The sequence below is a fragment of the Dermochelys coriacea genome, chromosome 5, assembly GCF_009764565.3.
Source record: "Dermochelys coriacea isolate rDerCor1 chromosome 5, rDerCor1.pri.v4, whole genome shotgun sequence".
NCBI lineage: Eukaryota > Metazoa > Chordata > Testudines > Dermochelyidae > Dermochelys > Dermochelys coriacea.
In genome coordinates this window covers 2,138,769-2,162,117 of record NC_050072.1, presented here as the reverse complement: position 1 = coordinate 2,162,117, position 23,349 = coordinate 2,138,769, and the positions used below count along the sequence as shown (strand labels likewise).

General features: G+C 43.3%; 1 protein-coding gene across 8 annotated transcripts in view; it reads left to right on the top strand.

Moving 5' to 3' along the window:
- UNC13B (unc-13 homolog B) overlaps window positions 1–23,349 on the top strand; it is a 389,750-nt gene that overhangs the window by 50,075 nt on the left and 316,326 nt on the right. For 7 of the 8 annotated variants that reach the window (XM_043514555.1, XM_043514556.1, XM_043514557.1 and 4 more), the window contains exons 2-3: window positions 5,484–5,513; window positions 16,064–16,163. In XM_043514555.1, coding sequence (XP_043370490.1) covers window positions 5,484–5,513; window positions 16,064–16,163 — 130 coding nt within the window. Of the gene's footprint in view, window positions 1–5,483; window positions 5,514–5,605; window positions 5,776–16,063; window positions 16,164–23,349 lie in introns of those variants that run through there. The other variant, XM_043514559.1, reaches the window with a different exon arrangement.

The window sequence follows — 23,349 nt, the reverse complement described above, 5'->3', positions numbered from 1 at the left end:
TTTGCTATATTGGATTGAACCTTTGGATCCCCCAGACTTTCAAGTCTGCTGGGTTTTGGCAGAGTTGGGTCATTGTTTCCATTTCTTGCTTCCGGGGTCCAATGTTCTCGGTGTAGACTTTGCTGGCTCCTCTTCTTGGGATGTGGGACAGGGGTCCTACTGTCCTTGGCCCTGTAACCTATGCGGAAACTCCCAAACTTCCTTGTTTGCCTGTGCACACTTTCCCCGAAGCTTCACCCTTGTGGACTTTCTTGTTTATAATTAAACTCTTTGGGGGACCACGTGACAGGCAAAGTAAGTAACACAGGCTTTCCAAAGGAACTTCTATAACATTCTGGGGTAGTCTACACTAGAAGCATCATAACAGCACTGCTGTAGTGCTTCTGGTGAAGTGCTATGCTGATGAGAGAGAGCTCTCCTGTTGGCAGTAAATCCATCTCTATAAGACACTCTCACACCGGCGCTTACGTTGGTGTAACTTACATTGCTCAGAGGGAGGCTTATTCACACCCCTGAGCAGCTTAACTTTACCGACAAGTAGTATTATGTACAAGCCTCAGTTTACTCCTAGACAGCACAAGTGTTACCTAATCTAAGCTGAAACAACAAAATACCTGAACGCAATTTGCCTTCAGTCGTCACCATTCCTAAGAGTCCTTGGGTCTTGGTCAGTGTCCTTGGGGGAAGGCAAAGTCCTTTTTGTTTCCTTTCCACTAGCTGTCTCATCTCTTCCTGTTGGAGGTATGGCCCTTAAACATAGAACCTCTCCTTCTTAAGAACGCAGTTTTAGTCATTAGCCCCAGTCATACTGGATTTACTTGCACCACACCCTTGTTTCATTGGGGTAGTGAAGTGGATAAGAGTAGTTAGCAAGCCAATAGTACTTGGGAGCCATCTGGTTGATTCATAGAGTCAAAGCCCAGAAGGGACCACTGTGATCATCTAGTCTGACCTCCTGTAGAACATGGGCCATAGGACTTTCCCAAAATAATTCCTGTTTAAACTAGAGCAGATCCTTCAGAAAACCATTCATGACTCGGCACAACTTTCTATGTTAGCTTTCCGTAGGATGAGAAATGATGGTGGTTATGCATCACAAACAGGCCACACATAGACCAGTTCAAACTGGCTCTCAACACAGGACACAAAGTCATATCAGATAAAACATGAGGGTTCTAATTTACAATACAGGTTCAACCATAAATGATGTGAAAAAAATGAATTTAATTCCCTTAATTGTCACTAGGGTCACCAACTTTCTACATGCACAAAACCGAACACCCTTGCCCTGCCCCTGCCCTGCCCCTTCTGAGGCCCTGTCCCTCTCACTCCTTCCCCCTTCCCTGTTGCTCACTCTCTTCCCCCAGCCTGCCTCACTCGCTCATTTTCAGCAGGCTGGGTTGGGGTGCGAGAGGAGGAAAGGGCTCCAGCTGGGGGTGTGGGCTCTGGGGTGAGGCTGGGAATGAAGGGTTTGGGGTGCAGGAGGGGGCTCTGGGCTGGGACTGAAGGGTTTGGAGGGTGGGAGGGATATCAGGGCTGGGGCGGGGGGTGAGGGCTCTGGCTGGGGGTGCGGGCTCTGCGGTGGGATCAGAAATGAGGAAATCCATGTGCAGGAGGGGGCTCTGGGCTAAGGCAGTGGGTTGGGATGAAAATGCCTCTTTGGGGAAAACCCCTCAACTAAGCCCTTAAGGATTTGGTGGGGAATTAAGCAAAACTCTGCTTCCTTCACATGCATCTGATGAAGTGGGTATTCATCCACGAAAGCTTATGCTCCAATACATTTGTTAGTCTATAAGGTGCTACAGGACTCTTTGCTTCTGCCTCCTGTATAATTTATATATAATTATTTAATTACATACAATTATATATATGTGTGTACACACACACACACACACACACACACACACACACACACACACACACACACACGTGTGTATACAAATTTGTAGTGCTATGCCCCTGGGCAGGCTTTTCAGCAGCAACTATTGAACCCACAGCCTCTGGAGTTTAAAGCATGGGGCTCTATTCTGCCTGATCTAAGATTCAGCTCTGTTAGCCAAGGCTAAAGTGGGCTTATGAACCTCTAATAAGTGGCTGAGAATAGTGGAGGACAGAGCACCACAGTCGGTGTAGAGTACACAAAACCTCTACCTCTCAGGCTAGCATCAGATAGAATTTCTTCCGTAAACCAGGGCAGAGGAGCCTTTACTAACAGAGCAAAAGGATCCTCCACTTTTGTTTGAGGCCCCAGTGTGTTGGCAACTCGAGACTGTACACTCTGTGGTACAGACGGTCACCTTTGTAATTGTCGAAAGCCACTAGCACACAGTGGCAGTGGGTACTGCCATAATAACTTCTCTGCATTGGCAGCGGTCTGCTTCACTGCCAGCAGCAGTGGAATCTTACTATTCCTGACCATGAGGAAAGATCCACTGACATTTGGAGTTATATATTAACCTGCACCTCCTCCCTTTCCTTAACATTCCTTTTTCCTGTCATCCAGAAAAGAGGAGCAGAGTGTTAAAGGCTTTCAACATCACCTCACCCTAGAACCATTGACAGAGGATCCTTAAGAGCACCTGCCTTCATACTTTGTCCCCATAGGCAGTTGAGAAGTGGGTAGACTGTCCTATGCCAGACTTGAAATTGTTAAGCAGCTTCAATACCTGTGTGGTTCAAAGAGGAGTTGATCAGGGAGTCACCTGGAATCCTTAGACCTGCATGGTGTAATCTGTTTGTGCCAGTTGTTACACAGCATCATCATCATCTGAGCTCACACTTTTTATATTACACATTATAGACACACACCTCTCAGCAGTTCTAGCCTTTAGCAGAACAGTTCTAGCTTCTGGTTAAAATATTCCTGTCCTGTTGTATGGAGAGAACATTACATAGATCCTATCCTTTCGATTCAGAATATATACACTTGTAAAGTATTTTTCAGTGTTAGGATGAGATGCTGGCAACTGACCTTTTCTTGTAGTTCTGTTCTGGTGGTTCCATAACTGCCAATATTCATTTACTGTCTGTACGCAGAAATATTTTGCTGGAAGGTCAGTCAGTATGGCCTTCCAGCACGAGTGTTCTGTTCTGGGAAAAAGGTAATTGCTTCTTCAGTTCTCAAGCCATTTTCACTCTCAGGTGCGTCTTACCTTTCAGCTGATTAGATAGGTTTTCTCGTAAATGCTATGCATTTGCACTAGAAAAGTTAGCAGGAGCTTGGAGATATCCTTTTTAGGTGTTCATACTTTATAGTGCCAGTGAGTCTGTGAGCTTGTCAAAGTGCAACATATGTAAAACCCCAACCAGTGAGAGATTGCCCTTATCCACTGGAAAAATAACATGGGTAGACTGTCTATGCATTTGGAAATGTACACAAATATACAGAATCACAGAATATCAGGGTTGGAAGGGACCTCAGGAGGTCATCTAGTCCAGCCCCATGCTCAAAGCAGGACCAATCCCCAACTAAATCATCCCAGCCAGGGCTTTGTCAAGCCTGATCTTAAAAACGTCAAAGGAAGGAGATTCCACCACCTCCCTAGGTAACACATTTCCGTGCTTCACCACCCTCCTAGTGAAAAAGGTTTTTCCTAATATCCAACCTAAACCTCCCCCACTGCAACTTGAGACCATTACTCCTTGTTCTGTCATCTGCTACCACTGAGAACAGTCTAGATCCATCATCTTTGGAACCCCCTTTCAGGTAGTTGAAAGCAGCTATCAAATCCCCTCTCATTCTTTTCTGCAGACTAAACAATGTAAATATGGTAATGTTATAATAATTATTCTTGCTGCTTAAACTATGTGAATTAGACATGTTACCTACTCCTTGAAGAAGCTATCAGTGTATTTTTTTTTTTTAATGACACAATGGTGCTTTCTTTCCATATTGTCTCTTGTTCGTGGAACATCCTTCCTAAACTAGCTTTCTTGATTGCCACCTAGTCTTCATTCAAGATCCTCTTGAAAACCTTTTTTAAGGCCTGCTAGAAGCAAGTTTATAACTGTGTGCACGCGCGCATATAAACAATTAAATTGTTTATTCATGTGACACTGCCCCATATTCTTCATAGAGATATTGTTATGATATGAATATGGCATAACTAAGATGTGTTGTGTGCAAGATGGATCATGTAAGGTATCATTGGAAAGGTTGATTTACTGAATATGATTATCCTATTTGTGTGCATGTATCATTTTTGAATCTGAAGTTAGGAATATTGACTATGTAACAATTCCAAGTGGGTTTACACCTGGGGAACGTCCACCAGACAGAATGCCATCAGCCTGGATGGGCAATTAGGGAGAATACTAGGACTTTGAAGATGGTAATCTCCCATCTTCCTGAGAAGCTTTCTGCGATGCTGCAAACAACCTTTGACTCATGACTGCTTTGACACTACAGAGTCATGTGATCATGTCACCTGGTACTGGACTTCATGTTGGACTACTAGTATTTTTCCACTAATAGGAGGTGGAAATGTAATGGGAAACAAAGGATTCCTGCCATACGTAAATCCTATTAAGGTAGGGAAGTGAGTTAATCAGGGTTCATTCTTCACTGAATCCCCGCCCAGGATGACTGCTGGAAAGATCTAAGAAACCAGGACAAAAGTGGGGGAGAAGAGCTGAGCCAAGGCTGGTTAGCCTGTCTATTCCTAGCTGCATCTATAAGTGCCCAGCGTCTTCTACTGAATATCAGACTAACACAGCTGCTACTCTGAAACCTGAATATCTTTAGATGACTGTAGAAGCTGTTGAAAACATGTAGGAAGAGCCAGAACCATATGACCTGGCATCTCTGCATGGAAAAGATTTTGACACAACTTTCAAGGTGTTGTGTTTTTTTTTTCATTCCTCACTGGAACAAAAACCAAACTCTGAACGTTTTTGTGAAACAGAATTGTGTAAAAGATCAAATTTTTTTTTTTTAAAATTTTTTCTTACTTTCTGGAAATGACTAGAGTGTCTGTAATAGACCTCCGAAACCTTCCTGGTGGAATCAAGTATGTCTGAGTGAAATGTTTGAGCTTAGATACAACATATTGCAACAAAAATACATTTGATCAAAAATGTCCCAACCACCTCGACTCTGCACTCACCCACAGTTTGAGAACAGAACGTAGACTTTTTTTTTTTTCAGGATTGCTTCTTTAACTTACAAATTAGATGGTATGGAATACTCAAATGCTAATAGCTTCTGGTTTACAAGAGACTTAAGTACAGTTATAATGTATATGTAAAGTCGATGACTTTCAAAATACTGTACAAACATTAACTAATCCTCACAACTACCTTTCTGAGCTAATTACCCCAGTTTACAGGGGAAATCTGTGGCACAGGTTTGTTATAAAATGAAAAATGGGATCAGAACCCTTGTCACGCAGTCCTGTGTTGAGTGCTTGACAGATCTTGTGTTGTGTAATGCCTAGAATAACAGTTACTATGACAAAATTACTAATGTTTTTTTTTCTTCACAGTGAAAAAAGCAAAACTCCAGGGGCCACCAGGTAAGCTAGCCTTTTCATGCTCTAAACAGACATTAATCTGTGAGGTTGACAGCTGCCTTCGCTTGGCCAACATTCCCACCCTTTCCTGCCCCAGCCAGTTATTCTCTCAAGCAATTTTGTGCTTCTTCCATGCTACCCTTTATCAATGAGAGATTTCATGATGGAATCAAAAACAGGCACTACTTTATCCTCCCTCAAATTCCTCATTCAGACTCTCTTCTGCTGCAATGCCTACGAAACACTGCTTGCTAACTGTGGCTGGGTGGGTGATGAGCTTCCTTCCTCTTCCTACTCCATTATTCTTACCAGCTCCCTCCACTCTAGCCAGTCCCCATGCCCTGCCCAAGGTGATGACAAAACTGGAAAACCTCCATCGAAAAAACATGTAAGCAACAAAATTGGGCCAAAGTCACCTTGTTCTCTGGCTTGTTGGTTATAGGTCTCGTCCTCTACCCCTTTGCATGTCTCCTAGTTCAGTGGTGCCCACCCTTATTACCCAGGAAGGCCACATAAACCCAAGCACAACCTTGTGTGGGTCAAACAGATTCTACGTATTTTAATAAGATTTTAATTCATTGTATTGGTTTATATTTTTTCTGCTCGTTTTGTATGTATTTAGATAGGTTGCTTCTATGTACAGTATTGTCTATTTACAGTCTTGTGTAAACTAACATGATGTAAATATTACAACAAAACACAAATGAATTGACTGTTAGTATATTGTGTTGAAGTAGGTCATGGATCTTATGAAATGCTTTGGTGGTCTGCGTATGGCCCATGGGCCATAGGTTGGGCACCCCGTTCTAATATAAATTTTCCCAATCAGAGAGACTCTCTGGATACAATAGTTTCATAGATAAGGCCAGAAGAGACCATTGACCTCCTGTATAGCATTTGCCATAGGGCTTTCCTCGATTAATTCCTGTTTGAACTAGAGAAACTATTAGAAAAACTGCCAATTTTCACTTAAAAATGTTCAGTGATGGAGAATCCACCACAGCCTTTGGTCAGTTGTTCCAATGATTAACTGGAAAACAATGCCCAGTACAATGGGGCCCTCATCCTGACTGAACCCTTTGGGTGTTGCTATAACAAATGTTTAATACCTCCTATTATCATGGTGCTTAAAGGCCCTGATTAGGGGCAAGAGTCCCATTGTGCCAAGCACTATGTACACATAATGGAAAACACATTTTAAAAAAAAAGCCCCTGGCCCCAAGAGCTTACAGTCTACAAAGTGATCCAGTATCAAGAATTATATTCAAATATGAAGTACAGTAGCTGAATATTTCTACTAAAATGAACGGCAGTGAAATAGTACTGTTGACATGTAAAGTATTAAATTTCAGTGTTAATTCCCTATATAAGATGAATGAGAGCAGTTCATACTTTGCCCAGAATTATTGTTTCCAGCAGTCTGCACACTGTTTGTATTTCATTCACGTTTTAAAGATTATATTTGCAACAAGGGCTAGGCACTTAATTTTTTAACAAAATGAAAACAGTTTCTGAAGCATAGTTACGTGGCAGCCTGAAAACAATTATGTTTTGAAAGGCAATTATGCAGTGATTTGTATGGTTGCATAATCTCTCACTACATGGGACTCATTCTGAGCTGCGCATGGCTTTATTGACATACCCAGCATCTTATTGTGTGACAGTGGTAAAATTGGGAATAGAACCCAGAGTCCGATGACTTCAAGTTTTGTCTAAACCATGGACTATGCTGCCTCCCTGTCATCCTTTTGGTTCTGGGGTACTGTCTGACTTCGCAATTCCCGCACACAGTAGGTGCAGTTACAGTCCATCACAGTTCTGATTTCTTGGCTAAGAGTGCAGAAATCTTCCTCATCAGTCTGTGTGGACAATTGCTAGGATATGCTAGTGTAGCCTGCAGCACCAGTCTGCAGTTTTGATCATAAATCTGAGTAGTAATGGACTATGATTTGACTTTTTTTTTTTTTTTTTTTTTTTTTTTTTTTTTTTTGAGAATAGCTGTATTGGGACGCTGCATTGCTTAAATGTTTCCTCTTTTGAAATTTACACCCTGCTTGTTTAGTACATGACTTGTGCAGAGGTTGATGTGATTGGTTGAGTGCCTCAGGCAATAACTGCTCCTTAAATGGGAGCTTGTTCATTCTCAGATTGCTGGGTGTTTAAACGTTATCTCGGTCTATACCCACACATCTTTTCATTATGGCTAGTAAGGAATAAATAGCGGCTACAAAGGAGGCGTGGTTCGGAATTGTGTTGGGTAGAAATATTGCAAGGTAATTAGCATTTTTTTCAGAGAGATGTATGTTTATTTTAAACTCAAACTATCAAAACATGACAATGCGGCTTGTTCTTTTAGTACAGCTGTCTTAATATTAAGCTGCATAAGTTTCAAAATATATTTTTTCACTAACTTGTTCTCAGAAACCCTTACACATGGTGTCACAGAGGAGGATCCAGATTCACGAGAGTAGCTTGGGTAATTTCATAGATACTAAGGTCAGAAGGGACCATTCTGATCATCTAGTCTGACCTCCTGCACAGCGCAGGCCACAGAATCTCACCCACCCACTCCTACGAAAAACCTCACCTATGTCTGAGCTATTGAAGTCCTCAAATCATGGTTAAAAGACTTCAAGGAGCAGAGAAGCCTCCCTCAAGTCACCCATGCCCCATGTTACAGAGGAAGGCAAAAAACCTCCAGGGCCTCTCCAATCTGCCCTGGAGGAAAATTCCTTCCCGACCCCAAATATGGCAATCAGCTAAACCCTGAGCATATGGGCAAGGTTCACCAGCCAGATACTAGAGAAAATTCTTTCCTGGGTAACTCAGATCCCATCCATCTAATATCCCATCTCAGGGGATTAGTCCTGTTTACCCTGAATATTTAAAGATCAATTACTTACCAAAACCCCATTATCCCATCATACCATCTCCTCCATAAACTTATCGAGTAGAATCTTAAAACCAGATAGATCTTTTGCCCCCACTGCTTCGCTTGGAAGGCTATTCCAAAACTTCACTCCTCTGATGGTTAGAAACCTTAGTGTAATTTCAAGTCTAAACTTCCTGGTGGCCAGTTTATACCCATTTGTTCTTGTGTCCACATTGGTGCTGAGCTGAAATAATTCCTCTCCCTCTCCTGTATTTATCCCTCTGATATATTTATAGAGAGCAATCATATCTCCCCTCAACCTTCTTTTAATTAGGCTAAACAAGCCAAGCTCCTTAAGTCTCCTTTCATAAGACAAGTTTTCCATTTCTTGGATCATCCTAGTAGCCATTCTCTGTACCTGCTCCAGCTTGAATTCATCCTTTTTAAACATGGGAGACCAGAACTGCACACAGTATTCTAGGTGAGGTCTCACCAGTGCCTTGTATAATGGTACTAAAACCTCCTTATCGCTACTGGAAATGCCTCTCCTGATGCATCCCAAAACCGCATTAGCTTTTTTCACAGCCATATCACATTGGCAGCTCATAGTCATCCTATGATCAACCAATACTCCAAGGTGCTTCTCCTCTTCCGTTACTTCTAATTGATGCGTCCCCAACTTATAACTAAAATTCTTGTTATTAATCCCTAAATGCATAACCTTACACTTCTCACTATTAAACTTCATCCTATTACTATTACTCCAGTTTAAAAGGTCATCCAGATCCTCCTGTATAATATCCTGATCCTTCTCCGAATTGGCAATACCTCCCAGCTTTGTATCATCTGCAAACTCTATTAGCACACTCCCACTTTTTGTGCCAAGGTCAGTAATAAAAAGATTAAATAAGATTGGTCCCAAAACCCATCCCTGAGGAACTCCACTGGTAATATAGCTCCAACCTGACAGTTTGCCTTTCAGTAGGACCCGTTGCAGTCTCCCCTTTAACCAATTCCTTATCCACCTTTTGATGTTCATATTGATCCCCATCTTCTCCAATTTAACTAATAATTCCCCATGTGGCACGGTATCAAATGCCTTACTGAAATCTAGGTAAATTAGATCCACTGCATTTCCTTTATCTAAAAAATCTGTTACTTTTTCAAAGAAGGAGATCAGGTTGGTTTGGCACGGTTTTACAAAAGGTAGATCATGTTGTATTTTGTCCCATTTACCATTGACTTCAATGTCCTTAACTAATTTCTCCTTCAAAATTTTTTCCAGGACCTTGCATTCTACAGATGTCAAACTAACTGGCCTGTAGTTATCTGGATCACTTTTTTTCCCTTTCTTAAAAATGGGAACTATATTAGCAATTCTCCAATCATTTGGTACAACTCCTGAGTTTACAGATTGATTAAAAATTCCTGCTAATGGGCTTGCAATTTCAGGTACCAATTCCTTTAATATTCTTGGATGAAGATTATCTGGGCCCCCCGATTTAGTCCCATTAAGCTGTTTGAGTTTCGCTTCTACCTCAGATATGGTAATATCTATCTCCATATCCTCATTCCCATTTGCCATGCTACCATTATCCCTAAGATCCTCTTTAGCCTTATTAAAGACTGAGGCAAAGTATTGGTTTAGATATTGGGCCATGCCTAGATTATCTTTAACCTCCACTCCATCCTCAGTGTTTAGCGTTCCACTTCTTCTTTCTTAGTTTTCTTCTTATTTATATGGCTATAGAACCTTTTACTATTGGTTTTAATTTCCTTTGCAAGGTCCAACTCTACTCGACTTCTAGCCTGTCTCACTTTATCCCTACATGTTCTGACTTCAATAAGGTAGCTTTCCTTGCTCATCCCTCCCATCTTCCGCTCCCTATATGCTTTCTACTTCTTCTTAATCACCTCTCTAAGATGCTTGCTCATCCAGCTTGGTCTACAACTCCTTCCTATGAATTTTTTCCCCTTTCTTGGGATACAGGCTTCCGATAGCTTCTGCAGCTTTGATTTAAAGTAATCCCAGGCCTCCTCTACCTTTAGATCCATAAGTTCTTCAGTCCAATCCACTTCCCTAACTAATTTCCTTAATTTTTTGAAAGTCAGCCCTTTTGAATTCATTTAATTCTAGTTGCAGATTTATTTTTGTTAATCCTTCCATTTAGTTTGAACTGAATTAGCTCATGATCACTTGAGCCAAGATTGTCCCCTACAACCATTTCTTCTATGAGGTCCTCGCTACTCACCAAAATTAAATCTAAAATGGCATCCCCTCTAGTCGGTTCAGCAACTACTTGATGAAGGAATCCATCAGCTATCGCATCTAGGAAAATCTGAGCCCTATTATTATTACTAGCACTGGTCCTCCAGTCTATATCTGGGAAGTTAAAGTCCCCCATGATCACGCAGTTTCCATGAGTATTTACTTTATTAAAAACATTAAAAAGGGCTCTATCCAAATTAGATCGCGGAGGTCTATAGCGCACCCCAAGCACCATTGTAGGAGAGACTCCATTAGTTTTCTTTCCCAATGTAATTTTTGCCCAGACGGACTCTGTCTTATCCATTGCATCGCTTCTTATTTCTTTACGTTCTACCTCATCGTTGATATACAATGCTACTCCACCCCCTTTACCTTTATTTCTGTCTTTCCTAAACAGCACATACCCTTCAATACCTGTAGTCCAATCATGACTACTATTCCACCATGTTTCTGTTATCCCTATAATATCTGGTTTCACTTCCTGCACCAGTAGCTCTGTTATCCATGTTTCTGTTATCTCTATAATATCTGGTTTCACTTCCTGCACCAGTAGCTCTGTTATCCATGTTTCTCTTATCCCTATAATATCTGGTTTCACTTCCTGCACCAGTAGCTCTAGTTCCTCCATTTTGTTTCCTAGGCTCCTCGCATTGGTGTACAAACATCTTAATTTTTGCTGTTTGGCCTCGCTCACATTTTGTACCCTATTAGGCACAGTCATTCTACAGCCAGTATAACCTATTAGACGAGTATTCACACCGCCCTTGCTCCTTATATACATTCTCCTACCCACGGCTGTATCCTTTCTTACTTCATCTTCTTCCCTCTCAATGCTAAAATCTGGCGTGGAGATTACCTGGACATCTCCCAACCATCTCCCCCTAATTCCTAGTTTAAAGCTCTCTTTATCCGTTGTGCCAGCCTTGATCCTAGAAGTCTATATCCTTCCCTACTCAGATGAAGTCCATCCCGAGAGAACTGTCCTCTGTCCATGAATGCCTCCTAGTGGCCATACTTTTTTTGGAAGTTTTTGGAAAGCGTAGGGGACAATTTCCTGGTGCAAGTGCTAGGGGAGCCAACTAGGGGGAGCGCTTTTCTTGACCTGCTGCTCACAAACCAGGTAGAATTAGTGGGGGAAGCAAAAGTGGATGGGAATCTGGGAGGCAGTGACCATGAGTTGGTTGAGTTCAGGATCCTGACGCAGGGAAGAAAGGTAAGCAGCAGGATACGGACCCTGGACTTCAGGAAAGCAGACTTTGACTCCCTCAGGGAACAGATGGCCAGGATCCCCTGGGGGACTAACATGAAAGGGAAGGGAGTCCAGGAGAGCTGGCTGTATTTCAAGGAATCCCTGTTGAGGTTACAGGGACAAACCATCCCGATGAGTCGAAAGAATAGTAAATATGGCAGGCGACCAGCTTGGCTTAATGGTGAAATCCTAGCGGATCTTAAACATAAAAAAGAAGCTTACAAGAAGTGGAAGGTTGGACATATGACCAGGGAAGAGTATAAAAATATTGCTCGGGCATGTAGGAAAGATATCAGGAGGGCCAAATCGCACCTGGAGCTGCAGCTAGCAAGAGATGTCAAGAGTAACAAGAAGGGTTTCTTCAGGTATGTTGGCAACAAGAAGAAAGCCAAGGAAAGTGTGGGCCCCTTACTGAATGAGGGAGGCAAGCTAGTGACAGAGGATGTGGAAAAAGCTAATGTACTCAATGCTTTTTTTGCTTCTGTTTTCACTAACAAGGTCAGCTCCCAGACTGCTGTGCTGGGCAACACAAAATGGGGAAGAGATGGCCAGCCCTCTGTAGAGATAGAGGTGGTTAGGGACTATTTAGAAAAGCTGGACGTGCACAAGTCCATGGGGCCGGACGAATTGCATCCGAGAGTGCTGAAGGAATTGGCGGCTGTGATTGCAGAGCCCTTGGCCATTATCTTTGAAAACTCGTGGCGAACGGGGGAAGTCCCGGATGACTGGAAAAAGGCTAATGTAGTGCCCATCTTTAAAAAAGGGAAGGAGGAGGATCCTGGGAACTACAGGCCGGTCAGCCTCACCTCAGTCCCTGGAAAAATCATGGAGCAGGTCCTCAAAGAATCAATCCTGAAGCACTTAGAGGAGAGGAAAGTGATCAGGAACAGTCAGCATGGATTCACCAAGGGAAGGTCATGCCTGACTAATCTAATCGCCTTTTATGATGAGATTACTGGTTCTGTGGATGAAGGGAAAGCAGTGGATGTATTGTTTCTTGACTTTAGCAAAGCTTTTGACACGGTCTCCCACAGCATTCTTGTCAGCAAGTTGGGGGAGTATGGGCTGGATGAATGCACTGTAAGGTGGGTAGAGAGCTGGCTGGATTGTCGGGCTCAACGGGTGGTGATCAATGGCTCCATGTCTAGTTGGCAGCCGGTGTCAAGTGGAGTGCCCCAGGGGTCGGTCCTGGGGCCCGTTTTGTTCAATATCTTCATAAATGATCTGGAGGATGGTGTGGATTGCACTCTCAGCAAATTTGCGGATGATACTAAACTGGGAGGAGTGGTAGATACGCTGGAGGGGAGGGATAGGATACAGAAGGACCTAGACAAATTGGAGGATTGGGCCAAAAGAAATCTAATGAGGTTCAATAAGGATAAGTGCAGGGTCCTGCACTTAGGATGGAAGAATCCAATGCACCGCTACAGACTAGGGACCGAATGGCTCGGCAGCAGTTCTGCGGAAAAGGACCTAGGGGTGACAGTGGACGAGAAGCTGGATATGAGTCAGCAGTGTGCCCTTGTTGCCAAGAAGGCCAATGGCATTTTGGGATGTATAAGTAGGGGCATAGCGAGCAGATCGAGGGACGTGATCGTTCCCCTCTATTCGACACTGGTGAGGCCTCATCTGGAGTACTGTGTCCAGTTTTGGGCCCCACACTACAAGAAGGATGTGGATAAATTGGAAAGAGTACAACGAAGGGCAACGAAAATGATTAGGGGTCTAGAGCACATGACTTATGAGGAGAGGCTGAGGGAGCTGGGATTGTTTAGTCTGCAGAAGAGAAGAATGAGGGGGGATTTGATAGCTGCTTTCAACTACCTGAAAGGGGGTTTCAAAGAGGATGGCTCTAGACTGTTCTCAATGGTAGCAGATGACAGAACGAGGAGTAATGGTCTCAAGTTGCAATGGGGGAGGTTTAGATTGGATATTAGGAAAAACTTTTTCACTAAGAGGGTGGTGAAACACTGGAATGCGTTACCTAGGGAGGTGGTAGAATCTCCTTCCTTAGAGGTTTTTAAGGTCAGGCTTGACAAAGCCCTGGCTGGGATGATTTAACTGGGACTTGGTCCTGCTTTGAGCAGGGGGTTGGACTAGATGACCTTCTGGGGTCCCTTCCAACCCTGATATTCTATGATTCTATGATACATCCCAAAGCCCTCCTTATAGCACCACTGCCTAAGCCATCTGTTGACAGTCATAATCTTGTCACACCTTTGTTGCCCTTCTCTAGGAACAGGCAGAATCCCACTAAAGATCACCTGAGCCTCAGTTTCCTTAAGCGTCTTCCCCAGCCTAGCATAGTCTCCCTTAATACTTTCCAGCGAGAATCTAGCCGTATCATTTGTTCCCACATGAAGGATAACTAGGGGATTCTTTCCTGCTCCCTTTAGGATCCTTTTCAACCTCATGTCTACATCCCGTATCTTAGCATCTGGAAGACAGCACACCCTTCTATTCTCTGGATCAGCTCTAGTTACAGGCCTGTCTATTCTTCTCAATAAAGAGTCCCCGATCACATAGACCTGCCTTTTCCTGGTGACAGTGCTATTCTCCAGTCTCTCCCCTGTTCCCTCTGGCTGCAAGTTCTTTCCATTCCTATTTTCCCTTATAATCCTTTTCAACCCATCCTTTATCCTCCTGGGGCTCATATTTGGTGTAGTCTCCCTTGACTCTTCCCCTTTTCCTATAGGACTAGCCTCTCTTCTCTTCTTCCTTGCCCTTCCACCTTCAGCGACTACCTGCTGAGCCCCTTCTTCATTTTCCAACTCTGCAAACCTGTTCCTAAGCTCTATTTCTCCTTCACTAGCCCGTCTTTTCTTCTGCCTGGTCCTTTTAGTCACATGCTTCCACTGACCACTTTCCTCACCCAGTCTCCCCTCAAAATTCCCCAGCCCTGCTTCCATCTGTGAGTCTGAGCTTTTCCCTTCATATACTTCATATCTCTGCTCCATCATCTGCTCAAACCCCTTCCTAAACTCAACGAGATTTCCACCTGCATCTCCAAACCTCGGATCTTTTCCTCCATCAGCTCTATCAGACGGCATTTCATGCAGAAAAAACTCTTACCAGGTCCCCCCTCCAGGATCATGTACATACCACAGCTTCCACATCCAGTCATCCTCATTGTGTCTTCCACTACAGGAGTCACTCCCACAGCTGCCTCCGTATCTGTCATCGCCTTCCCACCTTTTCCTCCAACAGAACTCCCACTGAAACTCCCTTGTTTACAGCTCTGTTTGCTAGCTCTTGTGCCGCTGCAGCTGTCTGTTTCACACTGTGTCCCTCAGTGCATGTTGTACACATTTTTGGTTACTGCATCTGTTTAGGGATAGATGATGTCCTGGCCATTAAGTCTAGTTTCCCCCACCTGCCTTTGGGCAAGTAGTCACTTGCATTTGTTTTTCTTCAGGATTTGATATGTTCTTTTAAAGTTGCTGTTAAGTTGCTCGCAAAAAGAAAAGGAGTACTTATGGCACCTTGAAGACTAACAAATTTATTTGAGCATGAGCTTTCATGAGCTACAGCTCAGTTCATCGGATGCATTTGCCTTTGAAAATGCATCAAATGAAGTGAGCTGTAGCTCATGAAAGCTTAGGCTCAAATAAATTTTAGTCTTTAAGGTACCACAAGTACTCCTTTTCTTTTTGCGAATACAGACTAACACGGCTGCTACTCTGAAATCTGTTAAGTTACTGTAGATGATCATAGTTTGTCCTCAGTTTAGAGAGAGAATGATTTTATTCAGTCCTGTATGAATCTTGCCTCTCAGAAATTGAGGGTAACATTTTTGTGGAAAGAAAAGGAGTACTTGTGGCACCTTAGAGACTAACAAATGCATCCGATGAAATGAGCTGTAGCTCATGAAAGCTTATGCTCAAATAAATTTGTTTGTTAGTCTCTAAGGTGCCACAAGTACTCCTTTTTCTTTTTGCGAATACAGACTAACACGGCTGCTTCTCTGAAACCTGTCATTTTTGTGGAAGATACAAATCCATGAAAGATTTTTTTCAAATATGTTTTCTTATGGACTGGATAAATAGCCAGATAATGTGCCCACCAATAGTATTTTTTGTGTGTAGTATAACAACTAGCAGCTTTATAATGTTGATTTTGTAAGAGATGGTAATCGCAAAAAGTAATCATTTTACTCTGTTTAGATAAATTCAATACCTACGTGACCTTGAAAGTGCAAAATGTGAAGAGTACAACAGTTGCAGTGCGAGGGGACCAGCCCTGCTGGGAACAAGACTTCATGTTGTAAGTACAGTGCTGTACAACATTTAGATGTGCATAGAAAGATCAACCCTTAAAAAGAAATACCATGACCAATTGTTACTGATACAAACGATGGTTTTAAGTTTCTCTTACTGTTCTAAAATCAAGTACGTAAGTCAGGAAATTTCAAAAATGTAGGTTGCCAGTGAAATCTGCCTCACTGTATGTATGTGTCATATAGTAATTTTAATTGTATAGGAGAGTTGCCAACTGTCCAGGATTGGTTTGGAGTCTCCCAGAATTGTCAGCAATCTCCAGGTGACTACTGCAAGCAACCTGGGAGATTTTAATAGGATATTTTGAGAAAATGACATTACGTCAAGTTGGGGAAAAAATCTCCTGGAATAGTTGGTCAGAGTTAGCAACCCTTTTGTATAGACTCCTGCCTCATTCATTATACAGGGTGGATGATGTATGAAGGTAGATATTACCATATCTGAGGTAGAAGCGAAACTGAAGCAGCTTAATGGGACTAAATCGGGGGGCCCAGATAATCTTCATCCAACAATATTAAAGAAATTGGCACCTGAAATTGCAAGCCCATTAGCAAGAATTTTTAATGAATCTGTAAACTCAGAAGTAGTACCGAATGATTGGAGAATTGCTAATATAGTTCCTATTTTTAAGAAAGGGAAAAAAAGTGATCCGGGTAACTACAGGCCAGTTAGTTTGACATCTGTAGTATGCAATGTCCTGGAAAAAATTTTGAAGGAGAAATTAGTTAAGGACATTGAAGTCAATGGTAAATGGGACAAAATACAACATGGTTTTACAAAAGGTAGATCGTGCCAAACCAACCTAATCTCCTTTTTTGAAAAAGTAACAGATTTTTTAGATAAAGGAAATGCAGTGGATCTAATTTACCTAGATTTCAGTAAGGTGTTTGATACCGTGCCACATGGGGAATTATTAGTTAAATTGGAGAAGATGGGGATCAATATGAACATCAAAAGGTGAATAAGGAATTGGTTAAAGGGGAGACTGCAACGGGTCCTACTGAAAGGCGAACTGTCAGGTTGGAGCGAGGTTACCAGTGGAGTTCCTCAAGGATGGGTTTTGGGACCAATCTTATTTAATCTTTTTATTACTGTCCTTGGCACAAAAAGTGGGAGTGTGCTAATAGAGTTTGCAGATGATACAAAGCTGGGAGGTATTGCCAATTCGGAGAAGGATCGGGATATTATACAGGAGGATCTGGATGATCTTGTAAACTGGAGTAATAGTAATAGGATGAAATTTAATAGTGAGAAGTGTAAGGTTATACATTTAGGGATTAATAACAAGTAGGACATTCTCTAGAGACACCAGATGGACTTGATTCCTGCTCTTGAGTCCTGTGCTTCAAAGCTGGCAATGTTGCGGAACCTCTTAAAGCTTCCAAAGATTTTTGACCCTTTGAGGAATCTGTAGGTAAGTCTTGTTTGGAGATCAGCTGAAATTCTATTCGTGCCTTTTAGCATGTTCTTCAGCTTCTTTCCTACTGCTTCCAGCAAAGGATCTGTCATTCCAAACTGCAGTTGTTAAAGCCAGATATAGTTCTCTACCACTGAGGGCTTTGATTTTTGTCTTGGATGCCTTGTTGGTTTGTCCTCTTCTCCAAGTTCCCCATTGTTGTACTACATAGCCATGTGGCTGAAACTGTCAAGTGTCCAATACCCCTTAGAGATGATGAGGGCTTGTGGCTCTTGTGGTTCATGTGCAATGATGATCTTAGTTGAGAGGGGTGTCTTTGGCCTCAGTTCTTCACTTGGGCATTGATGTTTGCATGACCATGAGTTGGTTGAGTTCAGGATCCTGACGCAGGGAAGAAAGGTAAGCAGCAGGATATGGACCCTGGACTTCAGGAAAGCAGACTTTGACTCCCTCAGGGAACAGATGGCCAGGATCCCCTGGGGGACTAACATGAAAGGGAAGGGAGTCCAGGAGAGCTGGCTGTATTTCAAGGAATCCCTGTTGAGGTTACAGGGACAAACCATCCCGATGAGTCGAAAGAATAGTAAATATGGCAGGCGACCAGCTTGGCTTAATGGTGAAATCCTAGCGGATCTTAAACATAAAAAAGAAGCTTACAAGAAGTGGAAGGTTGGACATATGACCAGGGAAGAGTATAAAAATATTGCTCGGGCATGTAGGAAAGATATCAGGAGGGCCAAATCGCACCTGGAGCTGCAGCTAGCAAGAGATGTCAAGAGTAACAAGAAGGGTTTCTTCAGGTATGTTGGCAACAAGAAGAAAGCCAAGGAAAGTGTGGGCCCCTTACTGAATGAGGGAGGCAAGCTAGTGACAGAGGATGTGGAAAAAGCTAATGTACTCAATGCTTTTTTTGCCTCTGTTTTCACTAACAAGGTCAGCTCCCAGACTGCTGTGCTGGGCAACACAAAATGGGGAAGAGATGGCCAGCCCTCTGTAGAGATAGAGGTGGTTAGGGACTATTTAGAAAAGCTGGACGTGCACAAGTCCATGGGGCCGGACGAATTGCATCCGAGAGTGCTGAAGGAATTGGCGGCTGTGATTGCAGAGCCCTTGGCCATTATCTTTGAAAACTCGTGGCGAACGGGGGAAGTCCCGGATGACTGGAAAAAGGCTAATGTAGTGCCCATCTTTAAAAAAGGGAAGAAGGAGGATCCTGGGAACTACAGGCCAGTCAGCCTCACCTCAGTCCCTGGAAAAATCATGGAGCAGGTCCTCAAAGAATCAATCCTGAAGCACTTAGAGGAGAGGAAAGTGATCAGGAACAGTCAGCATGGATTCACCAAGGGAAGGTCATGCCTGACTAATCTAATCGCCTTTTATGATGAGATTACTTGTTCTGTGGATGAAGGGAAAGCAGTGGATGTATTGTTTCTTGACTTTAGCAAAGCTTTTGACACGGTCTCCCACAGCATTCTTGTCAGCAAGTTAAGGAAGTATGGGCTGGATGAATGCACTATAAGGTGGGTAGAAAGCTGGCTAGATTGTCGGGCTCAACGGGTAGTGATCAATGGCTCCATGTCTAGTTGGCAGCCGGTGTCAAGTGGAGTGCCCCAGGGGTCGGTCCTGGGGCCCGTTTTGTTCAATATCTTCATAAATGATCTGGAGGATGGTGTGGATTGCACTCTCAGCAAATTTGCGGATGATACTAAACTGGGAGGAGTGGTAGATACGCTGGAGGGGAGGGATAGGATACAGAAGGACCTAGACAAATTGGAGGATTGGGCCAAAAGAAATCTAATGAGGTTCAATAAGGATAAGTGCAGGGTCCTGCACTTAGGATGGAAGAATCCAATGCACCGCTACAGACTAGGGACCGAATGGCTCGGCAGCAGTTCTGCGGAAAAGGACCTAGGGGTGACAGTGGACGAGAAGCTGGATATGAGTCAGCAGTGTGCCCTTGTTGCCAAGAAGGCCAATGGCATTTTGGGATGTATAAGTAGGGGCATAGCGAGCAGATCGAGGGACGTGATCGTTCCCCTCTATTCGACACTGGTGAGGCCTCATCTGGAGTACTGTGTCCAGTTTTGGGCCCCACACTACAGGAAGGATGTGGATAAATTGGAAAGAGTACAACGAAGGGCAACGAAAATGATTAGGGGTCTAGAGCACATGACTTATGAGGAGAGGCTGAGGGAGCTGGGATTGTTTAGTCTGCAGAAGAGAAGAATGAGGGGGGATTTGATAGCTGCTTTCAACTACCTGAAAGGGGGTTTCAAAGAATCATAGAATCATAGAATCATAGAATATCAGGGTTGGAAGGGACCTCAGGAGATCAGGATGGCTCTAGACTGTTCTCAATGGTAGCAGATGACAGAACGAGGAGTAATGGTCTCAAGTTGCAATGGGGGAGGTTTAGATTGGATATTAGGAAAAACTTTTTCACTAAGAGGGTGGTGAAACACTGGAATGCGTTACCTAGGGAGGTGGTAGAATCTCCTTCCTTAGAGGTTTTTAAGGTCAGGCTTGACAAAGCCCTGGCTGGGATGATTTAACTGGGACTTGGTCCTGCTTTGAGCAGGGGGTTGGACTAGATGACCTTCTGGGGTCCCTTCCAACCCTGATATTCTATGATTCTATGATTCTATGTCCCTCTGCGTATTGATGAGGCCTTGACAATTCCTTGACTGTGACTGTTTGCCAGCATGCTGCGTTTTGATAGCTTTGAGGGTTAATCTGAAATTGTTGTATTTCCTTTGAAGTTTTGACCCTGGTCATTCTTAATGGCATTGATTAGGTCTACATCAGCCCCGTTTGGTAAAGGAAATTTTCTGTTGGTTTACTGACATTGTAGTAAAGCTGGACTCCCAAGCTAACTTAGTCCTCTTTGCTTTGAAGTGTTGTAAACCAGGTTTTGATTGTGGGATAAAAATCCTATAAAGGGATCTGTGAAAATTGAACTGTTTGCAATACAGATAAATAACATTGGATTCTTTTTGGTTTTGGTTGAAACATATATAACATGTTTTCATAAAAACCTCAAAAAAATGAGAAAATCCTGTTTACATATGTTCTTGTTTTTTTTTAAAGAAAAATCTGTGTGTGCGCGCGTGTGTGTGTGTGCGTGTAACCCTTCAGCTAGGTGGGGTCAGCAGCAAGAAGGGCTGGGTTTGATCTCTAAGGGTTCCTCTTAATACAAAATAGAATAGACCTGAGTCCCCACCCAGTAATTTGGGAAACCTTAATATCACCCCTGGGTGATCACCCCTTGGCGGCAATGCTTCCCCACTTGCAAGCCCCAACCCTGTGCACAAGAAAAAGGAACTTTTAATAAAAAAGAAAGGGAACCCAGCATTAATTTGGGAAAACACCACAATCGCATTCAAAAGCACCTGACCCTAAGCAAACATGACCCTACAGTGTGTTGGGCAGTGTCCTTTGCCTCAGTTTCCCACCTTACGATGGGAAGATCCAACCGATGAATGTCCCATTAACACATCACTCCCCTTTCCTTCTGCTGCACCCTGCTCACAGTTGGTTGTCCTTGGTTAGTACTGACGCAGAGTTCAGAGGTGCATTCACAGGGTTAATCTCCTACCCCAGGGTGCGGGAGGGTGTTGAACAATGCCTTTGCTGCTGCCATTTCTCTGTGGCTGCTTCTCTCTGCTGCTGCTTGTTGCTTCCGCGATCTCACGTTCTGAGGTTCTTCCGCTTAACTCAGGTCTTAGTGATTTCAGCAGGTAGTGGGGAACTTCGCATTCAGTGCAGTCTCTGTGTTGTCTATGACTCTGCCCATTCAAGGTCTAAGGCTTAGCCCCTAGCTCAGCAGTTATGTCAGCTCTAGGAATCACCAGCAAGAAACAAGGACTGTCAATTGAGTTCAATCAGCTCTGTCATTAAACAGAAAGGGGCAGATCAAATGGCATCTAGGACTCTTTGGGCAAAGGGTACACCACTAGGTCAGAACACCTGTCATCACACTACCCATTCTCTTCTTCACTGGGATTTAACATCCCTACTCCCTGCTTAGACAGTGAGGTTCAGTTAAGGATTACCCCTCTCAATCAGGGCATGCTAAGTACAGTTCTCCTGCCCTTTACTTACACAATAAGGATAACAATATTTCATTATCCCTGCATTCAAATTTAAAAAATGTATTAAAGCCAATGTTAAAAAAATTATATAATACACAAGTTAAGAAAAGTGTCTGTACATCTGGGTATAGTGCTTAGATTATCCCCAATACAAAGTTTGTTTTAAAAGTCGTAAGATGTACATAGTGCATAACCTTAATTTGGGTTATTGCTGGTTAATAAATTTAACAATACAGTTTAAATATTAGTATCCAAGTATTTGGGTACATCACGCATGAAAAGTTAGTCATGGAATCATAGAATATCAGGGTTGGAAGGGACCTCAGGAGGTCATCTAGTGCAACCCCCTGCTCAAAGCAGGACCAATGCAGGGTCCTGCACTTAGGATGGAAGAATCCAATGCACCGCTACAGACTAGGGACCGAATGGCTCGGCAGCAGTTCTGCGGAAAAGGACCTAGGGGTGACAGTGGACGAGAAGCTGGATATGAGTCAGCAGTGTGCCCTTGTTGCCAAGAAGGCCAATGGCATTTTGGGATGTATAAGTAGGGGCATAGCGAGCAGATCGAGGGACGTGATCGTTCCCCTCTATTCGACACTGGTGAGGCCTCATCTGGAGTACTGTGTCCAGTTTTGGGCCCCACACTACAGGAAGGATGTGGATAAATTGGAAAGAGTACAACGAAGGGCAACGAAAATGATTAGGGGTCTAGAGCACATGACTTATGAGGAGAGGCTGAGGGAGCTGGGATTGTTTAGTCTGCAGAAGAGAAGAATGAGGGGGGATTTGATAGCTGCTTTCAACTACCTGAAAGGGGGTTTCAAAGAGGATGGCTCTAGACTGTTCTCAATGGTAGCAGATGACAGAACGAGGAGTAATGGTCTCAAGTTGCAATGGGGGAGGTTTAGATTGGATATTAGGAAAAACTTTTTCACTAAGAGGGTGGTGAAACACTGGAATGCGTTACCTAGGGAGGTGGTAGAATCTCCTTCCTTAGAGGTTTTTAAGGTCAGGCTTGACAAAGCCCTGGCTAGGATGATTTAACTGGGACTTGGTCCTGCTTTGAGCAGGGGGTTGGACTAGATGACCTTCTGGGGTCCCTTCCAACCCTGATATTCTATGATTCTATGATTCTATGAATCAATCCCCAACGAAATCATCCCAGCCAGGGCTTTGTCAAGCCTGACCTTAAAAACCTCTAAGGAAAGAGATAAGGAGGACTTGTGGTACCTTAGAGACTAACAAATTTATTTGAGCATAAGCTTTCGTGAGCTGCAGCTCACTTCATTGGATGCAAACAGATTCCACCACCTCCCTAGGTAACCCATTCCCATGCTTCACCAACCTACTTGTGAAAAAGTTTTTCCTAATATGCAACTTAAACCTCCCCCACTGCAACTTGAGACCATTGCTCCTTGTTCTCTCATGTGGTACCACTGAGAACAGCCGAGCTCCATCCTCTTTGGAACCCCCATTCAGGTAGTTGAAAGCAGCTATCAAATCCCCTCTCATTCTTCTCTTCTGCAGACTAAACAATCCCAGTTCCCTCAGCCTCTCCTCATATGTCAGGTGCTCCAGCCCCCTAATCATTTTTGTTGCCCTCCGCTGGACTCTTTCCAATTTTTCCACATCCTTCTTGAAGCGTGGAGCCCAAAACTGGACAC